Below are 19,937 nucleotides of genomic sequence, written 5' to 3'. Positions count from 1 at the left end.
TCAAGTACCCTCAATGTCTTAAAACAAACACAGTAATTCAAAAATTATCAAGACAGTCAACACAAGGGACTGACTGCACCAAGGTGTAGCTCACTGTAGCAATGGGTTGTGGAAAATTTATTCTAATCACAGCAGTGACCCGCCAACACATTCTCTCTCCTCTCCCCCCCGCCCCCACCCCACCCCCCCCGCCCCCCACACCACTCACCCCACACCCCCCACCACCCCACCCACCCCGCCCACCCCCCACCTTCCCGGCCTCCCCAGACCAGAAGCAAAGCTAGCATTCACTACCTGCCCCTTGTAGCACTTGGATGAGGTGGTGGAGAGCCTTTATCTTGGACTGCTGGCAACGCGGGAAGTTGCTCCCACAGAAGAATTCCAGGATTTGGGCCCGACGATGAAGGAATGGCCACATATTAGGTCGGGAAGTATCTGATGTGTTATTAGATTAGTAACGCCAATACAGTTATGCAGGTTCAAGTCGCACCACGGCATTTTAATTCAACTTAAAATGTAGAAATAAAAGGCAGGTACCCTTAAAAGCCAGGTAAATAAGGTCACATTCTTTTTATTAGACGTATAAACAATACTTTCACTGATCCAGTTAAAAGTGACGCACCAAAATAAAACAAACAAAGTCGCAGGTCCCAAATAATACATTTTCACATCTTCAAAAGAAAAGTATTTCACTTTTGCCGAACCTGTTTAACTGGGGATCCCCAGAAAACGCACCAACTATAGAACAGTTGTCGGGGCAGGTGTCACAGAGTGTTTAACACAGAGTGTAACTAAGGCGATCGGTGCTTTAAGGCAGTCACACAGCTAACCAGCTCGAATAGGCTTAAGACAAACGGTGAACGTCTGTAAATTTCAATTGCTGGCTCGAAGTGTATTGAATAGGCGCCAAAAACTAACATGCAGGTTTCCCTTCAATCCAGGCACCCTACACTCCCAGCGAGCTGGCACGCGCACTAAGAGGACCAAGCAGGAACGGAAGGAGGAGGTTGTGTCGCCAACATCAGGATTCATCCCTCGAGTAAACAAAACAAGGGTAATTCCCTTCCTTCAGACTATTATGTAAAAGGTGACAACATGTAGACTGGCTGAGTCACAGAATTCAGTAATGAGAAAGACCTGGGTGACTACACATACAGTCTGGATCCACAGGACCTGCCCTCCTCCCCCCACTTCAGCCTCTGGATCCACAGTACCACACCTCCCCCGCCGCTCCCCTTTTATCGGATACAGTAACCCTGCTCAGTGATCCTGTTCCTTGGCACAGTATGAAATGGGCAACTTATGGTACACAATACCACATTCTGCAGATTGTTACGTCTCAATTAATTATTCCATAATCGCGTGTCCAAAGCAGGGATATATAAACAAGAAATATAACAATTTTTTTTAAAAACCTAAGATATTTGGCAGGACAATTAAGGCAAGGTGATCTCCACAGGTCTGAGAAGCCTCAGTTGCTCTTGCTCTTCGTCAATGTGAATGTCTGTCACGGAAGCAGACTGATCCATCCTCCAGGCCAAAGTAAACCCTTTCTGCCATGTCAATGAATAATCCTGTCTCCACCACTCCTGCAGGGACACAAGTGTTTAGAAGTACAGAATATTCACAAGCTTTTCAGGTAAGAATTAAAAGAAGAGTAAAGTTTTGGAAAATGGGATCAGGCCAAAATGTATTAGAACAAGGAACAAAGAGAACAAAGAACAAAGAAAAGTACAGCACAGGAACAGGCCCTTCAGCCCTCCAAGCCTTTGCCGACCATGCTGCCCGTCTAAACTAAAATCTTCTGCACTTCCGGGGTCCGTATCCCTCTATTCCCATCCTATTCATGTATTTGTCAACATGCCCCTTAAACGTTACTATCATCCCTGCTTCCACCACCTCCTCCGGCAGCGAGTTCCAGGCACCCACTACTCTCTGTAAAAAAAACTTGCCTCGTACATTTCCTCTAAACCTTGCCCCTCGCACCTTAAACATATGCCCCCTAGTAATTGACCCCTCTACGCTGGGAAAAAGCCTCTCAGTATCCACTCTGTCTATGCCCTTCATAACTTTGGAGACCTCTATCAGGTTGCCCCTCAACCTCCGTCGTTCCAGTGAGAACAAACCGAGTTTATTCAACCTCTCCTCATAGCTAATGCCCTCCACACCAGGCAACATCCTGGTAAATCTCTTCTGCACCCTCTCTAAAGCCTCCACATCCTTCTGGTAGTGTGGCGACCAGAATTGAACACTATACTCCAAGTGTGGCCTAACTGAGGTTCTATACAGCTGCAACATGACTTGCCAATTCTTATACTCAATGTCCCGGCCAATGAAGGCAAGCATGCCGTATGCCTTCTTGACTACCTTCTCCACCTGTGTTGTCCATTTCAGTGACCTGTGGACCCGTACACCTAGATCTCGCTGACTGTCAATACTCTTGAGGGTTCTACCATTCACTGTATATTCCCTACCTGCATTAAACTCCATCTGCCATCTCTCCGCCCAAGTCTCCAAACAATCTAAATCCTGCTGTATCTTCTGACAGTCCTCATCGCTATCCGCAATTCCACCAACCTTTGTTTCGTCTGCAAACTTACTAATCAGACCAGTTACATTTTCCTCCAAATCGTTTATATGTACCACGAACAGCAAAGGTCCCAGCACTGATCCCTGCAGAACACCACTTGTCACATTCCTCCAATCAGAAAAGCCCCCTTCCATTGCTACTCTCTGCCTTCTATGACCTAGCCAGTTCTGTATCCATCTTGCTAGCTTACCCCGATCCCATGTGACTTCACCTTTTGTACCAGTCTGCCATGAGGGACCTTGTCAAAGGCCTTACTGAAGTCCATATAGACAACATCCACTGCCCTACCTGCATTAATGATATCTGTGACCTCTTCGAAAAACTATCAAGTTAGTGAGACACAACCCCCCCTTCACAAAACCGTGCTGCCTCTCGCTAATACGTCCATTTGCTTTCAAATGGGAGTAGATCCTGTCTCGAAGAATTCTCTCTAGTAATTACCCAACCACTGACTTAAGGCTCACCAGCCTGTAGTTCCCTGGATTATCCTTGCTACCCTTCTTAAACAAAGGAACAACATTGGCTATTCTCCAGGACATCACCTGAAGACAGTGAGGATCCAAAGATTTCTGTCAAGGCCTCAGCAATTTCCTCTCTCGCCTCCTCCAGTATTCTGGGGTAGAGCCCATCAGGCCCTGGGGACTTATCTACTTTAATATTTTTCAAAACGCCCAATACTTTGTCTTTTTGGATCTCAATGTGACCCAGGCTATCTACACACCCTTCTCCAGACTCAACATTCACCAATTCCTTCTCTTTGGTGAATACTGATGCAAAGCATTAATTTTGTACCACGCCCATTTCCTCTAGCTCCACACATAGATTCCCTTGCCTATTCTTCAGTGGGCCAACCCTTTCCCTGGCTACGCGCTTGCTTTTTATGTACATGTAAAAAGCCTTGGGATTTTCCTTAACCCTGTTTGCCAATGACTTTTCGTGACCCCTTCTAGCCCTCCTGACTCCTTGCTTCTTCCTTCCTATTTTCCTGATATTCCACACAGGCTTCGTCTGTTCCCAGCCTTCTAGCCCTGACAAATGCCTCCTTTTTCTTTTTGACAAGGCCTATAATATCTCTCGTTATTCAAGGTTCCTGAAATTTGCCGTATTTATCCTTCTTCCGCACAGGAACATGCCGATCCTGAATTCTTTTCAAATGACATGTGAAAGCCTCCCACATGTCAGATGTTGATTTACCCTCAAACATCCACCCCCAATCTAGGTTCTTCAGTTCCTGTCCAATATTGTTATAATTAGCCTTCCCCCAATATAGCACATTCACCCTAGGACCAATCTTATCCTTGTCCATCGGCACTTTAAAACTTACTGAATTGTGGTCACTGTTCCTGAAATGCTCCACTACTGAAACTTCTACCACCTGGCCGGGCTCATTCCCCAATACCAGGTCCAGTACAGCCCCTAGTTGGACTATCTGCATATAGGCTATCCCTAATTGCCCTCGAGATTGTGGTGGTGGTGAGCCGCCTTGTTGAACCACAGCAGCCCACAAAGCGTAGTTACACCAACGGTGCTGTTAGGGAGGGAGGGAGGTCCAGGCATTTGACATAGCAACAGTCAAAGAACGGCGATACATGTCCAATTCATGATGGAGAGAGATTTGGGGGCGAACTTGAAGGCGACAAATGTTCCCTTGCGCTTTCTACCCCTCTCCCCTTGAAGGTAACAAGACATCCCACGGCACTGCAGATATCAACAAGCAACCAGTGCCTTCCCCAAAGATAGCCTAGGAAATGTGAGTATTTATCTACAGCTATTAATACATTGCTCAAATGTCTCTTCCAGCAGAATTAAATGGACAGCATACCCAATGAGGAACCTGGCCAGCTCTCCTCTCCCTTTTCCTTCACAGCCCACTCCTCGGCATTAAAGAAAGAGTTACCTCAGCAACACCTTTGAGCTTCTGAACCTTGGCCTGAAAAGCAGGTTACAATTTGACCACCACATTTAAGGAACCACAGTGAACATCTCCCAATAGGTTAAAGGTCAGTTCTAAGGGCAGCACGGTGGCCTAGTGGTTAGCACAACCGCCTCACGGCGCTGAGGTCCCAGGTTCGATCCCGGCTCTGGGTCACTGTCCGTGTGGAGTTTGCATATTCTCCCCTTGTCTGCGTGGGTTTCGCCCCCACAACCCAAAAATGTGCAGGGTAGGTGGATTGGCCACGCTAAATTGCCCCTTAATTGGAAAAAATAATTGGGTAATCTAAATTTATTAAAAAAAAAGGTCAGTTCTAAACGCTGGCTTGTCAAGTGGCTAATACATATATTAATGATGCACGAGGGAACTAAATATATTATCTCCAAATTCACAGATGATACAAAGTTGGGTGGGAGGGTGAGCTGTAAGGAGGATGCAGAGATGCTTCATTGAGACTGGGACAGGCTGAGTGAATGGGCATATGTATGGCAGATGCAGTATAAACCGAGCTTATCCAGTTCAGTAGCAAAAATAGGAAGGCAGATTATTATTTGAATGGGTGTAAATCGAGAGAGGTGGATACTCAGCGAGACCTTGGTGTCCTCGTGCATCAGTCACTGAAAGTAAGCGCGCAGGTGCAGCAGGCAGTAAAGAAGGCAAATGGTATGTTGGCCTTCATAGCGAGAGGATTTGAGTATTGGAGTAGAGATGTTTTGCTGTAATTGTATAGGGCATTGGTGAGGCCACACCTGGAGTATTGTGTGCAGCTTTGGTGTCCTTATCTGAGGACGGTTGTTGTTGCTATGGAGGGAGTGCAGCGAAGATTTGCTAAGCTGATTCCTGGGATGGCAGGACTGTCATATGAGGAGAGACTAAGTCAGTTAGCATTATATTCATTGGAGTTTAGAAGAGTGAGCGGGGATCTCATAGAAATTTACAAAATTCTAATAGGATTAGACAGGGTAGATGCAGAAAGAATGTTCCCGATGGTGGGGAAGTCCAGAACGAGTGGTCATAGTTTGAGGATAATGGGTAAACCTTTTAGGACTGAGGGAAGGAGAAATTTCTTCACCCAGAGAGAGTGGTGACATGTGGAATTCACTACCACAGAAAGTAGTTATGGCCAAAACGTGTGATTTCAAGAAGGAATTAGATATAGCTCTTGGTTAAGGGGATCAAGGGATATGGGGGGACGTGGGATCAGGGTAGTGAATGATCTGCCATGATCATAATGAATGGCGGAGTAGGCTCGAAGGGCTGAATGGCCTCCTCCTGCTTCTATTTTCTTCGTTTCTATGTAGAATGGAAACAATTTTCTTACCTGGAATCATTTTAATGCTGACGTTCACATTTTTCCAGTCGGAAATGTTATTAAACTTCCAATCCAAGATGAAATTGCCGTTATCCGTCACCACTGGTCCCTGGAATAAAGCAACACTTTAGAACACCTCAATTCCCTCACTATCAACATGGGGAAAAGAGGTTCCCATCAACCCTCAAAAGATGCTAACCTGCCACATTACTATCTGTTGAATAGGTGTCGGCCACGGCTCAGTGGATAGCACTCTCACCTCTGAGCCAAAGGATTAGGGGTTCAAGACCCAATCCAGGGACTGGAGCCCAAATCTAGGCGTACAGGCCAGTGCAGTACTGAGGTTGGGCTGCATTGTTGAAGGTGCAGTTTTATGGATGAGATGTTAAACCAAGGCCCTGGGTACGCTTTCCCGTGGAGCACAAACAGATCATTTGGTCATGGTTATATTGCTGTTCGTGAGAGTTTGCTGCGACAACAGAAAGATAGGTAGGAAAGTAAGTGGTGAAGAAGATAATAAGGAGGCTACGAGGGGATAGAAGAGTGAACAAAGATGTGACATATGGGGAAATGCGAATGGCGAATAAAAGATGCTCATTATCTAAGTGATGAGAGATTGCAGAACTCTTGAGATGCAGAGGGATCTGGGTGTCCTAGAGCATGAATTGGAAAAGGTTAGTCTGCAGGTACAGCAAGTAATTAGGAAGGCTAATAAAATGTTCTTGTTTATTGCGAGGGGAATTGAATACAAATGTAAGGAGGTTACGCTTCAGTTGGAGTGCTGGAGCACACACTTGGAGTGCTATGTACTTTATAGGTCTCCTTATTTAAGGAAAGTTGTAAATGGATTAGAAGCACGACAGAGAAGGTTTGCTAGACTAATACCAGGAATGGGCAGGTTGTCTTATGAGGAAAGATCAGACAATTAGCCTTATATCCGCTGCAGTTTAGAAGAGTACGAGGTGACTTGATTGAAACCTACAAGATCCTGGGGGGGTCAGGATGGATGTGGAGAGGATGTTTCTACTTGAGAGAATCTCGAACTAGGGTGTCACTCATTTAAGACAGAAATTCTTTCTCTTGAGGGTTGAGAGTCTCTTGAACTCCCCCTCAAAAGGCAGTGAAAGCAGAGTCTTTGAATATTTTTAAGGCAGAGCTAGATAGATCCTTGATCATCAAGACAATGAAGGATCATCAGGGGTAGGCAGGAAGTGAAGGGGAAGTTAGAATCACAATCAGCCATGATCTTATTGAACGTTGGGAGCAGCCTCACTTAAGTGACTATGGTCATGTCAGGTTTAAGATACCAAAAGCAAAATTCGGCAGATTCTGGAGCTCTGAACTGAAACCAGAATGAGTTGGTGCAATCAGCAGGTCTGGCAGAATCTGTGGAGAGGGAAAAAAGAAGAGTTCTGAAGAAGGATCGTGTGGACTCAAAACATTAACTCTGTTTCGCCCTCCGCAGCCGCTGCCAGACCTGCTGAGCGTTACCAACTCTGATAAGATGGACAAAGAAAAACTATCCCCATGAGCTGATGGCACAAGGATGTGTGGACACCAGATTTTAAGTTTTTGGGAAAGAGAAAAAGGGGAGGGACGTGAGGAAGAGGTTTTATTTGTACCACAGAGGGTGGTAATGACCCGAGGCTCGCTGCCTAAGATGGTGGTGGAAGTGGGGACAATCAATGATTACAAAAAAGGTTATCCATGAAGGCCCAAAGTCTCCACCTTTCCCCTCGCCCGAGGCGTGGTGATCCTCAGGTTAAATCACCACCAGCCAGCTCTCCCCCTCAAAGGGGAAAGCAGCCTATGGTCATCTGGGGTCTATGGGGACTTTGCTTACTGTTGGGGGGAATTAAAGACGAGTTCTGGAGACTGTGTTGAGCTTCAAAGAAAATCTTTATTGTTTCACATGCATGTGGGAGACACACACAGAGGTTGGCCCTGAAAGATGCAGCTTTCCCAGAGTCCGTGGTTCTCCCCAGATTGCACATTGCAATGGTTAGTTATACTGTTCAATGTTGTAAGGTTCCGCATTGATATGGTAATTGTGTACTGAATACAGATAGTTTGAAAATCAGTAATATTAACATATTGATTTGTTTTACTGAAAGCCGGATGGTTCGCATAATTTTGTTAAGTACAGGCATTGTTTGAAACAGTCCTGATAATCACATCTCCAGACGATTTCTGACAGCCTTTAGCATGTCAAAAGAAAGTTTCAGTTCTGGGAAGGTGCGAACAGCCTCCCCTTGCCTGGGTGTCTGGGGATAACGATCTTTCTTGGAGTCTGGCTGTTTCCATGTGGTCTCCATGATTGTGTTGCTAATGAAAACGAGTTATAGGCATTTGAGGGAAATAAAGTTGAAAGGTCACGGAAACAGAGTGGGTGAATGGGACTGATTGGATTGCTGCACAGGGAATTTGCATGGACTTGATGGACTGAACGGTCTCCATCTGCGCCGTTATACAGTATTACAACTCATGCGCAGATACATGGTACTTCCGACAGGAATCATTGAATACTGTTTAGCAGCAGGAATGCTCGCACAGGGCTCACCAAATTCAGCATTCCAACTCCCACCTCAGCTAGCATTAGTTAGTTCAGCACTGATCTGTGGGAGGGGAGGGACACGAACACATGCATGCTCTAGTCTGCTTAGTCTGTTCTATTCCCGAGTCCACACTACATCGCACTTAACCAACAGGTCTTCTCTGATCTACAAAGAAAGTTTTGGCGTGGCCACCAACGAGAGTTCCCGCTAAGTTGTGTACTTACAGCTTTATTTGCAGCCATTCGTAACTCAGCTGCCCCGCCAAACTTAGCAGCAATCGCCTTGGTAACTGGCACATAAGCCATTGGAATGACTTCGATTGGAACGCCCCTTTTCCATTTCTCCCCAAGGCTTTTGGAATCCTTCCTAAACAAAAATTAAAAGGAACTCAAAAGACGACGAGCTCACACGTCACCAAGTTGTCGTACAGTTCGTGTATTCATCATCATGACACGGAAACCAAACACGCCCAAAAAACACCCTTTTTATATCTCGCCAATCTTTAGCGCGTGAAGTCCAGCAGTTTGTCTGCACCGTTTAACTTTGAATATTTGTGGTGACCATATCAAAAAAAAACTTCAGTCTGACAGACGGACACTTTCAGTCACGTTTGATGGACTGTCCTGTGCTGCCATGGGTGTGGTCCTTCAGATGGAACATGAAACTGGGACTATGCCTGCCTGTGCTTCAAGCTGCAGTAGGAAAATAGGTTCGGGTAATCTTTTTGAGGATCCCATTCAAATTGCCTGAAAGGTTGTCTTCATCTGAATCCAGAGAATGTAAGACTTCGAACCACTAAAAGATTGCATGAATTCCGTTACATATTTTCCAACAATGCTTACTTAAAAGGGCAAACGATCCAGCTCACCTGTAATCTGCAACAACAATGAATTCCTTGGCACAGCCAGCAACAATCTTCTCTTGAGTCAAACAACCTCTGTTGGAGTAGGAGAGGCAACAGTGTTACTCTCAAAACACACGGACCTACCATCCCGCATTTACCACTTGATAATTCCTGGATGGATGAGGTTGGCCAAGTGGCTCATTCCCCACCACAAGCCACTTACTGCTAACTGTTGTTTTAAAGCGAGCCGAAACTTTTTGCCTCTATGATCCATCTCAAAAGTTGACTCCCCTTCCGGTGGCGGCGATGTCCGAGTGAGCCGCACATTCGGTGGGCTCTCACTCCGGCGGGACTGAACAGCTGTTTCCCCGCGATAGCGGGACCACGGAGGCGGCAGAAAGGCTGCCGGGAACAGAAGAGGAGAGCGGGCTGCAGAAAATGAAAGTGTGGGAGGCCAGCAGGTGAGGAAGAAAGAGAGAGAGACGGAGGCAAGGAGGAAGCTGACCTGCAGGGTAAGATGGCGGACCCACGGACCTTCCTTCCTCCAGGACAAAGGGAAAAAAAAGTTTGGAGTTGCTGAGGAGGGACAGCTTGGACCCACTTCAGATGCCCAGGAGGGGGTAAAAATTTAAGGTGCTGGGCAAAGGAAAGCGGCAGCGGAGGCGCTGAGGAGCGGGCTGCGGCATATGGAACAGCGGGATTCCAGAAGGCAGAAGAAGAAGGAGAAAAAGGGACAGAGACAAGGACCTGAAGAAAATTACCTGGGACCTAAGATGGCGGACACACGGACCCCGGACTCAGCAATCCAGTTGGCGCTGGATAACATGCTCCAGGTAATGAAGTCCAGTTTTGAAGCGCTGAAGCGGGACAGCTTGGACCCAATCCAGAAAGCGGTGGATCAGCTGAACCAGAGGATGGACGCCCAGGATGTGAAAGTTAAGGAGCTGGGAGAGGCGGTGGAGGAGCAGGCGGATGCGCAAACGGTTGCAGCGGTAGAAGTGGACGGCCTGAAAGAGCGGCAGAGAAGACTGCTGGACAGAGTGGAGGAGCTGGAGAATAGAATCCGCAGGAACAATCTGAGGACGGTCGGCCTCCCGGAGGGGGCGGAGGGAGCTGATGCTGCAGCGTTTGTAGCAGACCTGCTGAAGCAGCTGATGGGAGCCGAAGCCTTTCCACGACCGTTGGAGCTGGAGGGGGCACACAGAGTGCAGGCAAGGCAGGGGCGGCCGGGCGGACCCCCCCGCCCGATGGTGATTAGGTTCCACAGGTTCGTGGACAAGGAGCGGGTGCTGCAGTGGGCAAAGAGCGCCAGGAGCAGCACGTGGAACAACAGTGTTCTCCGCATTTATCAGGATCTAAGCCAGGAGGTGGCTCGGCGGCGAGCAGCCTTTAAGAATGTCAAGGAGGTGCTGTTCAAGAAGCACGTGAAGTTTGGTCTGCTGTTCCCAGCCCGGCTATGGGTCACGCACCAGGGTCAACACCACTACTTCTCCGAGCCCGAAGAAGCGATGGATTTTGTGAGGGACCTGGGGCTGGTCCCGAAAGGAGGCCACAAGGACGCGAGTTAGGGCCCGAGGATTTTTGTGGGAAGGAACGCCGAATGTGCCTGGACCGCTGCTCAACGGTTTGCTGGGCCAAAGGGGCCAAGCGGAACATTTGAGACTCTTTCCTTTGTTCATGGACATTTATGTGCTTTTTCTCTCTTTTCTGTGGTTTTTTTCCCTTTTTATGGGGTTTTTTTTTTTCCTGTTTGGGCTTTTTGTGCAGCTCGTGGAAGACACTGGAACCGGCTTGCCCCAGTGGGTGGGGAGGAGGGCGGGGAAACAAGGGGAATGGGACAGGAAGGCGCCGGAGTGTTGAGTCACCGGGCTAGCAGATTGGCTAGTCAAGGAAGTCAGATGGGGGGGGAAAGTAACAGCCAGTAGATGGCGGGGGTGGGGGTATCGGGGGATGGGGTTAGGGGAGGGGGGGGTTGTTCTGCTGACGGGAGAGGGACTTGAAATAGGCACTGGAAAGGAGGTCGAGGGTGGAGGCAGCCAAAGGGCGGGCCAGGAATGGCGCGACGCACGGGTCAGGGGCCGGCCCGAGAAAGGTTATGGCTGACCGGCGGGGTGGGGGGGGTGGGATGTGCCCCCCGACCAGGCTGATCACCTGGAACGTCAAGGGACTGAATGGGCCGGTTAAGAGGGCGCGGGTGTTCGCGCACTTGCGGGCCCTGAGGGCGGACGTAATTATGTTGCAGGAGACACATCTGAAAGTGTCAGACCAGACCAGGCTAAGGAAGGGCTGGATTAGCCAGGTCTTCCACTCGGACTTGGACTCGAAGTCCAGAGGGGTGGCAATCATGATCAACAAGCGCGTGCAATTTGAGGCAGAGGGCATATCTGCAGACAGGGGGGGCAGATACCTGATGGTACGGGGCAGACTGGAGGGGAGAAGGGTGGTGCTGGTGAATATATATGCCCCGAACTGGGATGATGTGGACTTTATTAAAAGAGTGCTGGGGAAGATCCCGGACTTGGATTCTCGCAAGCTAATAATGGGAGGGGACTTTAACATGGTCCTTGACCCGACTTTGGATCGGTCGGGTCCCAGAACGGGTAGACTCTCAGCAATGGCAAGGGAGCTGAAAGGGTTTATGGGGCAAATGGGGGCAGTGGACCCCTGGAGAGAGGGACAGCCAACAGGAAGGGGCTACTCGTTTTACTCGCACGTCCATAAAGTATATTCCAGGATAGATTTCTTTGTAATAAGCAGGGACTGTATGGGGGAGGTAAAGAACACGGAATACTCAGCAATTACCATTTCAGACCATGCCCCGCATTGGGTGGACCTGCAGTTCGGGGGAGCGAGTTATCAACGCCCGCAATGGAGGCTAGATGTGGGACTGCTGTCGGAGGAGGGGATCTGCGAGAGGCTTCAGAAATGTATAAAAAATTACCTGCAGGTGAATGACACTGGGGAGGTCTCAGCGGCGACCGTGTGGGAGGCGCTAAAGGCAGTAGTTCGGGGGGAGCTGATTTCAATTGGGGCCCACAAAGCCAAGGCAGACCGGGCAGAGATGGATAGATTGGTCAGGGAAATGGGCCGGATAGATGAAGAGCACGCGGAGTCCCCGGGGGAGGTTTTACTCAGGGAAAGGCGGAGGCTACAGGCGGAACTGGGGGCACTATCCACGAGCAGGGCCGTGGAACAGCTTAGGAAGGCGAGGGGAGTGGTGTACGAGTATGGGGAAAAGGCTAGCAGACTGTTAGCGCAGCAACTCAGGAGGAGGGAGGCGGCCAGGGAAATAGGTAGAGTGAGGGACGAGGGGGGGCGCAAAGTGGAGGATCCGGCAGAATTGAATAGGGTATTCCGGGACTTCTATCGTAAGCTGTATACTTCGGAGCCGCCGGAAGAACCAGAGGGGATGAAAAGGTTTCTGGACGGGTTAACATTCCCAACAGTTGGGGGGGGGCAAGTGGAAGAGCTGGGCGCCCCGTTTAGAGTAGAGGAGGTATTGGGGGGCCTAAAGGCCATGCAGTCGGGGAAGTCCCCGGGGCCGGATGGATACCCAGTAGAGTTTTATAGGAAGTTCTCTGAGCTGGTGGGCCCGGTCTTGGCGAGGGTTTTCAATGAGGCAAGGGACAGAGGGACCCTGCCGCCGACAATGTCACAAGCCACCATATCTCTGATATTGAAGCGGGGTAAAGACCCGGAGGTGTGCGGGTCCTACAGGCCAATCTCCCTGATTAATGTAGACGCCAAGCTCCTGGCAAAGGTACTGGCGGGGAGAATGGAGGACTGTGTACCGGAGGTGATTGGGGAGGATCAAACTGGGTTCGTTAAAGGTCGGCAGCTGGCGGCCAATCTGAGGAGATTGCTCAACGTGATAATGATGCCCCCGGCGGGTAGAGATGTGGAGGTAGTGGTGGCAATGGACGCCGAGAAGGCCTTTGACCGGGTAGAGTGGGACTATCTATGGGAGGTGCTCGGACGGTTTGGGTTCGGGGAGGGATTGGTGGATTGGATCAAATTATTATATCAGGCCCCGAGGGCCAGCGTCAGGACTAACAGAGAAGTGTCGGAGTACTTTAGGTTGTACCGAGGGACCAGGCAGGGCTGCCCGCTCTCCCCGCTGCTGTTTGCGCTGGCCATAGAGCCTCTGGCGATGGCGCTGAGAGCCGCAGAGGGTTGGAAGGGGATGGTGAGGGGCGGGGTTGAACACAGGGTTTCTCTTTATGCAGACGACCTGCTCCTGTACGTGTCGGACCCAGTGGCCGGGATGGGAACTATACTGGGAATGCTGAGGGAGTTCGGCCAGTTCTCAGGATACAAATTAAATACGGTCAAGAGTGAAATGTTTGTGGTCCAGGCAAGGGGCCAGGAGAACAGATTGAGAGGGCTACCGTTTAGGCTGGTTGAGGAAAATTTCCGGTATTTGAGAATCCAGGTGGCACGAGACTGGGGCAGGCTGCATAAGTTAAATTTGGCCAGGGTGGTGGAGCAAATGAAGGGAGAGTTTCGGAGATGGGATGCACTCCCGCTGTCGCTGGCAGGGAGGGTGCAGACTGTAAAGATGACAATCCTCCCTCGATTTTTGTTTATTTTTCAGTGCCTCCCGATCTTTATCCCACAGTCCTTCTTCAAAAGAGTTAACGGGCTGATCATGAGCTTTGTCTGGGCGGGAAAGTCTCCGCGGGTAAAGAAGGCGATGTTGGAGAGGAACCGCAGCGAGGGAGGGCTGGCTTTGCCGAGTCTGGTCAATTATTACTGGGCGGCCAACATCGCTATGATAAGGAAGTGGATGGTGGGTACGGGGTCTATTTGGGAGCGGGTGGAGGCGGCTTCGTGCAGGGGCTCCAGTTTGGAAGCCCTGGTCACGGCTCCTCTACCGCTGCCGCCGGCCAAGTACACCACCAGCCCGGTAGTGGTGGCGACCCTGCGGATATGGGGCCAGTGGAGGAGGCATGTGGGGGAGATGGGGGCGTCTGTCTGGGCGCCAATCTGCGACAACCATCGGTTTGCCCCCGGCAGTATGGATGGGGGGTTCCGAGTATGGCGGCGAGCAGGGGCGGGAAGGGTGGGTGATATGTTCCTGGAAGGGAGCTTCGCGAGTTTGAGGAGCTTGGAGGAGAAATTTGGGGTGGTAAGGGGAAATGATTTTAGATACCTACAGTTGCGGGACTTTGTTCGTAGACAGGTCCCATCTTTCCCGCGCCTCCCGCCAATGGGGATCCTAGACAGAATAGTCTCTGGGAGGGATGAAGGGGAGGGTAGAGTCTCGGGTATTTATAAGGTGCTCATGAGGGAGGAAGGGTCCCAGACAGAGGAACTGAAACTTAAATGGGAGGAGGAGCTAGGCGGGGAAATGGAGGATGGGCTGTGGGCAGAGGCCCTGAGTAGGGTAAACTCGACCGCGACATGTGCTAGGCTCGGGCTGATCCAATTTAAGGTCGTTCACCGGGCCCATATGACGGTGGCTCGGATGAGCAAATTTTTCGGGATAGAGGACAAATGCGCTAGGTGCGCGGGAGGACCAGCGAACCATGTTCACATGTTTTGGGCATGCCCTGAGCTGAGGGGGTACTGGGAGGGATTTGCGGGGGTCATGTCCCAGGTGCTAAAAACAAGGGTGGTGATGAGCCCAGGGGTGGCAATTTTTGGGGTTTCGGAAGACCCGGGCGTCCAGGGGGAGAAAGAGGCCGATGTGCTGGACTTTGCTTCCCTGATAGCCCGGCGACGAATACTATTGGCGTGGAGGGACTCAAAACCCCCGAAGACGGAGTGGTGGCTTGCGGACATGTCGAGTTTCCTGGGGATGGAAAAAATCAAGTTCGCCTTGAGGGGTTCTGTGCAGGGGTTCACCCGGAGGTGGCAACCATTTATTGACTTCTTTGCGGGAGAGTGAGCGTCAGCAGGGGGGGGGGGGGGGGGGGGGGGGGGTTAGAGTAGAGTAGGAGGGAAAATATGGCGGGTAGTACCGGTGGGAGGGGAGCGGGCTTGTGCAATATGTTACGGTGGAAGTATTGAAAGAACGTGGATGTTTGCACATTTTTGCCTTTTTTGCTTCCTTTTTGATGATGTCTGTAACTGTTTATAAAGCCAAAAACTACCTCAATAAAATTGTTTATTTAAAAAAAAAAAAAAAGTTGACTCCCAAGCCTTGATAAGTATGGAGAATTCGTACTGTGCAACATACTGGCAGAGCGCCACACTAAAAGCTCTGGACAGATTCAGAAACGGGAGACCAAAAACGAAAACAATCACTGGAAAACTCATGCTAAGAAGATTAGACGACCACTGGTGGATTATTTTTGTGCATTATGTGATCAATATTTTGGAGGCGCCGAGCAGCACTGTGCAGACCCCAGCACACCCCCCCCCCCTCCCAAAATCCCCAGTTAAATTGTTCAGTGATTGGGATAGAGTGGGTTGTCCTTGATCCAGTGAAGAGCAACCTGTGCTGTTTCCACAGGACATCCTGAGATTGTGAAAAACATTACAGAAATGCAAGTTCTTTCTATACCTAATTTCCCAAAGGAGCAAAGATGTATCACGTTCTTGTGGAACACTCACCCTCCACCTTTGATTAAGTTAAGGTCCGAGTCCACCTCATCCGCACCATCAATAGCCACATCGAGCTAGTAGGGTAACGAAAAGGAGAAAATGAAGTAAATCAGTCCAGTAAATATGCAACAATATGCCCACATTGACACTGGCCAGCATATTATGCAACCACATGAATTATTTGTGATTAGACTGTGGGTCACGCTAACAAGGCTAGCATTTGATGTCCATCCCCAGTTGCTCTTAAAGTCAGGATGGCGTGCAGCCTAGAGGGGAACGTTCTCATGCTGCTGCCTTTGATCTTCTCGGTGGTAGAGGTCACAGGCCTGGAAGACGTTGCTCAGAAACTTGTTGCAGTGCACCTTGGTGGATAGTAGCCGCCACCATGTTGGAGAGAGTGAATATTTGAGCCGGTGGATGGGTTAATGGACATCTCGTCCCACGTTCAGGTGCCTGGAGTGCTCCTGTCTTGCGACTTTGCCCAGCTTGAACTCTACTAGCTACCTGAGCGACCATTTTGATTAAAATAACAGAGAATGCAGCAAACACTCAGCAGGTCAGACAGCATCTGGAGAGAGAATAGGTGTTAGCATTTCAGGTCGATGGCCTTTCGTCAGAACTAACACAAGTTCTTATGATGGCCCATCTCACCCTGGAACATGAACTGTGTTTCTCTCCACAGACGTAGGCTGCCCTGAGTGTTCCCAATATTCTATTTTTATTTCAGGTTTCTGGCATCCACAGCATTTTGCTTTCGTACGGGAACTCTATTCCCACCCACAGTCCTCCAAAATCAGAACTGGCAGCACGACAAAGACAGGTAAAGGCGCCCTACCTCAGGGTGTCTGTCCAGGTCGCTGAGAGTCAACTGGTGCTGCAGGATTAGTTGACGAGCCTGAAGGAGCAGAACAGATAACAGTTTGAACAGGCGCATCCACATTTAGTAAGATAGGCTGCAGTCTTAGTGTTAAAGAAAATCCGAACATCGGCTCTCGTGTATAAAAAGGTCTGTTGATAATCGAATGATCCACACAAAACTTCAAAAGATAGGAGGCACTATAGACCGACAAGTCTCTTGTAGTTATGAAGAATCACTCATACTTGGCGTCATAAAGAGGGTGATCCACTTTATGAAGGAATAGGTTGATAAACAGACTAAGCAACTGAGAAGTTAAAAGTGACTGCCGAATTGAGGAGTCACGCACACGCACACATAACACAGGCTCCCAATCGTTATTTTGCTACTTGTACAAAAAGATGCTGCATTTAAGACAAAAATGGCAACATCTTACTGAGGAATCTTGGTGGCGAAAGGTCCACCATTAGAATAACATCTGATCACTGTTCTGGAAAATACAGAATGTGTCATTTGAAACATAGAGGTCTGCCAATATCTGGTCTGGGAGAGTGCAGGGAAAGATCCCACAAGAGGTTGGTGGCAGCTGAAAAGAGCAGAAACTGTGGCCAGCTCTTCTGTCAAAAATGCAGTCAATTTCAGTCTGTCAGAATTGTTATTACAACCTGCAGCAGGAAAAAGGGAAAAAGAAAAAAACAGAGTTTGCATACATTTCTTTGTGCTGTTGAAATATTGTAATGGACTGCCCCTTTAAGCCCCGTAGTCCTTTCCCTATCGGAGGTCCCGATCTCCCGCCAAAAATCACTAAGCGCGGGCTTCCCTCGCTCCTCCCCCCACGTGCGAGGCAGCAGCCATCGGGAGAAAAGCAGAACGCGAGGGAGCAGCAGCTGGAGAGGTCAGAACGGAGCTCAGAGGAAGAGAGCAGCAGAACGCGAGGCAAGAACAGCTGACGGCCCGGGGGAGCTCCGCTCCCCTCAAGGAGGTGGAAGGCTCAAAGAAACGGCAGCAAGAATGAGGAGGATGAGAGGAAGATGTTTGTTGGTGGACTCAGCTGGGAAACAAGTAAGAAAGATTTAAGGGACTGCTTTTCTGGAGGTGGAGAGATTGTAGACTGCTTAATTAAAATGGATCCTGAAAGAGTAGACAGGGTATTGAATGGGGAGCACAAACTTGATGGGAGAGTTATTGATCCCAAGAAAGCTCAGGCTATGAAGGGCAAGGTTGAAATAAAATTGGCCCAATCTAAGGAAGTGTACCAGCAGCAGCAACCAGCAAGAATGAGGAGGTGAACTAAAAGAGAGAGAGAGAGAGAAACCAGCAGCAATGGGGAGGACAGATCACAGAGAACAGAGAAAACAGAGAAACAGCAACAGGAGAGAAGGGGAGGAGAACTAAAAGAGAGAGAGAGTCTGAAGGTCCCTTCAACAAACCAGCAGCATCCAGAATCACTAATCGTTTTTCCTTTCTGTAAAGAAAGTGTTTGCAACTTATAAAAAAAAAGTATAATAATAATAAAATAATTTAACCTGAAAAAGTGGTTATTAGCTTACTTCACTTCCTTAATAACGCAGGACCCAGGACATCGATGCTACTAAGGGGTAAGTAGGTAAAATTCTTCGGTGAAGGTATGGGTTATACCGGGGAATAACTTGGAAATATAGTTTGACCTGAATGGCACCCACTGAAGCCTGCATCAGAGTCAGGGAGTGAGAATCCCTGTTCACCATTTGGAATATCGGCCCTTTTTGGTATAGGGGGAATTCTAAGACAAAGTGGTGGATTTACAAAAACATCACTTTCCTAGGAACGACACTTAAGCCCTACATCTGCAATGAATGAAAATGCCACTCGGGTCAGCTATGCTGTATATCGTGCTTGCAGCGAGATCCCACAACAGGACAGATATGAATGACCAACTAATGTACTGTTTGATTTTGGGTGAGGAAGAGTGAAGCACACCTCCCAGCTTCAAGGACGCAATGGGGTATTTGACATCCAATTGAACAAATGATCGAAGCAAACTCAATCAAGGACTTCAAAAAAATAGAATCATCTGAACAGAAAGAATTTGCAGCAGGGATACAGGGAAAAGGCAGGGCAGTGGGACTGCACTCTAAGAGCCAGAATGGACAGAACAGGCAGAATGGCCTCTTCAACAATTAGAATTCCTGTAGTGCAGAAGGAGGCCATTCAGCCCATCAAGACTGCACCGACCCTCTGAAAGAGCACCCAATCTAAGCCCAACCACCCCCTCCCCTCCCCGTAACCCCACCTAACCTGCACATCTTTTGGACTCTCAGCTTACCACCGGAGACGCCTGCTCGGGTGGGGATCAGCAGCGTCACCCAAGGCCGCAGACTGGCGGGGCACAAGCAGCACTACAGAGACATGCCCCCCAAAAGAAGAGCAAGTTCTCCTGACATGGCCTCACCACCCATGGTGGGCCTCAATATTCCCGTACCAGCCTCCCCGGACAGGGGCCGGAATGTGGCGACTAGGGGCTTTTCACAGTAACTTCATTGAAGCCTACTCGTGACAATAAGCAATTTTCATTTAATTTTTTCATATAGTGTATGATGCGCTAACAATTGCACACAGAAACACGAAACGGTACAAAAGAGGCTTTATTACCGTGAGATGTTATTCCCTCAAGTGGAGCTGTAAAATGGCAGCTCAGGAGACCTCATGGATATTTATACTGCTCCCTGTGGGCGGAGCTAGCCGGCAGGGGCTTACCGACAAACTATGCAGGGGCTTACCGACAAACCTGTAAAAGCAGGTACTGTTGTACATCCCCTAATAGAGGCACACACATAGATATATTACCACAGTGTACAGCTGGGACTCCAGCTTCCAGGTTGGGCACAATCCACCAACATAAACCACATCAGCAAAATGTGCAGCACCGGTGAATAGTTTAACCGCATAGTGTTTAGTGGGGGTCGAAGGATGTAAAAGACTTACTTATGTTGCCATAGCAATTTCTCTGTTACGTTTTAGTTACTTTGATCATATTTCTATTATGTTCACGATAATAGTGTAGCCTGTTTAAACTTTATGGTAGGTTTGTCACAATTGTGTATTTGGATTATACTGTCAATATGCTTTTTTCTCCCCTCTTATAAATATAAACGAGAATCTTCAATAAAACACTTTAAAAAAAAAACATATTTGGACAGTGAGATGAAGACAGCACCCGGAGGAAACCCACGCAGACACGGGGAGAACGTGCAAACTCCACAGTCACCCAAGGCTGGAATTAAGCCCGGGTCCCTGGCGCTGTGAGGCAGCAGTGCTA

At 48.9% G+C, this 19,937-nt stretch overlaps 1 protein-coding gene across 1 annotated transcript in view; it reads right to left on the bottom strand.

Annotated features, from left to right (window-relative positions):
• Positions 1-545: 545 nt before the first annotated feature.
• rpia (ribose 5-phosphate isomerase A (ribose 5-phosphate epimerase)) overlaps positions 546-19,937 on the bottom strand; it is a 36,042-nt gene continuing 16,650 nt past the window's right edge. The window contains exons 4-9 of the mRNA XM_038793231.1: positions 16,619-16,678; positions 15,793-15,857; positions 9,259-9,327; positions 8,615-8,756; positions 5,845-5,944; positions 546-1,589 (exon numbers count right to left, since the gene is read on the bottom strand). Of these exons, the coding sequence (XP_038649159.1) occupies positions 1,492-1,589; positions 5,845-5,944; positions 8,615-8,756; positions 9,259-9,327; positions 15,793-15,857; positions 16,619-16,678 (534 nt within the window). The 3' untranslated portion in view covers positions 546-1,491. The remainder of the gene's footprint in view (positions 1,590-5,844; positions 5,945-8,614; positions 8,757-9,258; positions 9,328-15,792; positions 15,858-16,618; positions 16,679-19,937) is intronic.

The sequence above is a fragment of the Scyliorhinus canicula genome, chromosome 3 (genome assembly GCF_902713615.1).
Source record: "Scyliorhinus canicula chromosome 3, sScyCan1.1, whole genome shotgun sequence".
Classification (NCBI taxonomy): domain Eukaryota; kingdom Metazoa; phylum Chordata; class Chondrichthyes; order Carcharhiniformes; family Scyliorhinidae; genus Scyliorhinus; species Scyliorhinus canicula.
The sequence above is the reverse complement of the archived record's forward strand: the minus strand, read 5'-3'. Positions and strand labels throughout refer to the sequence as shown.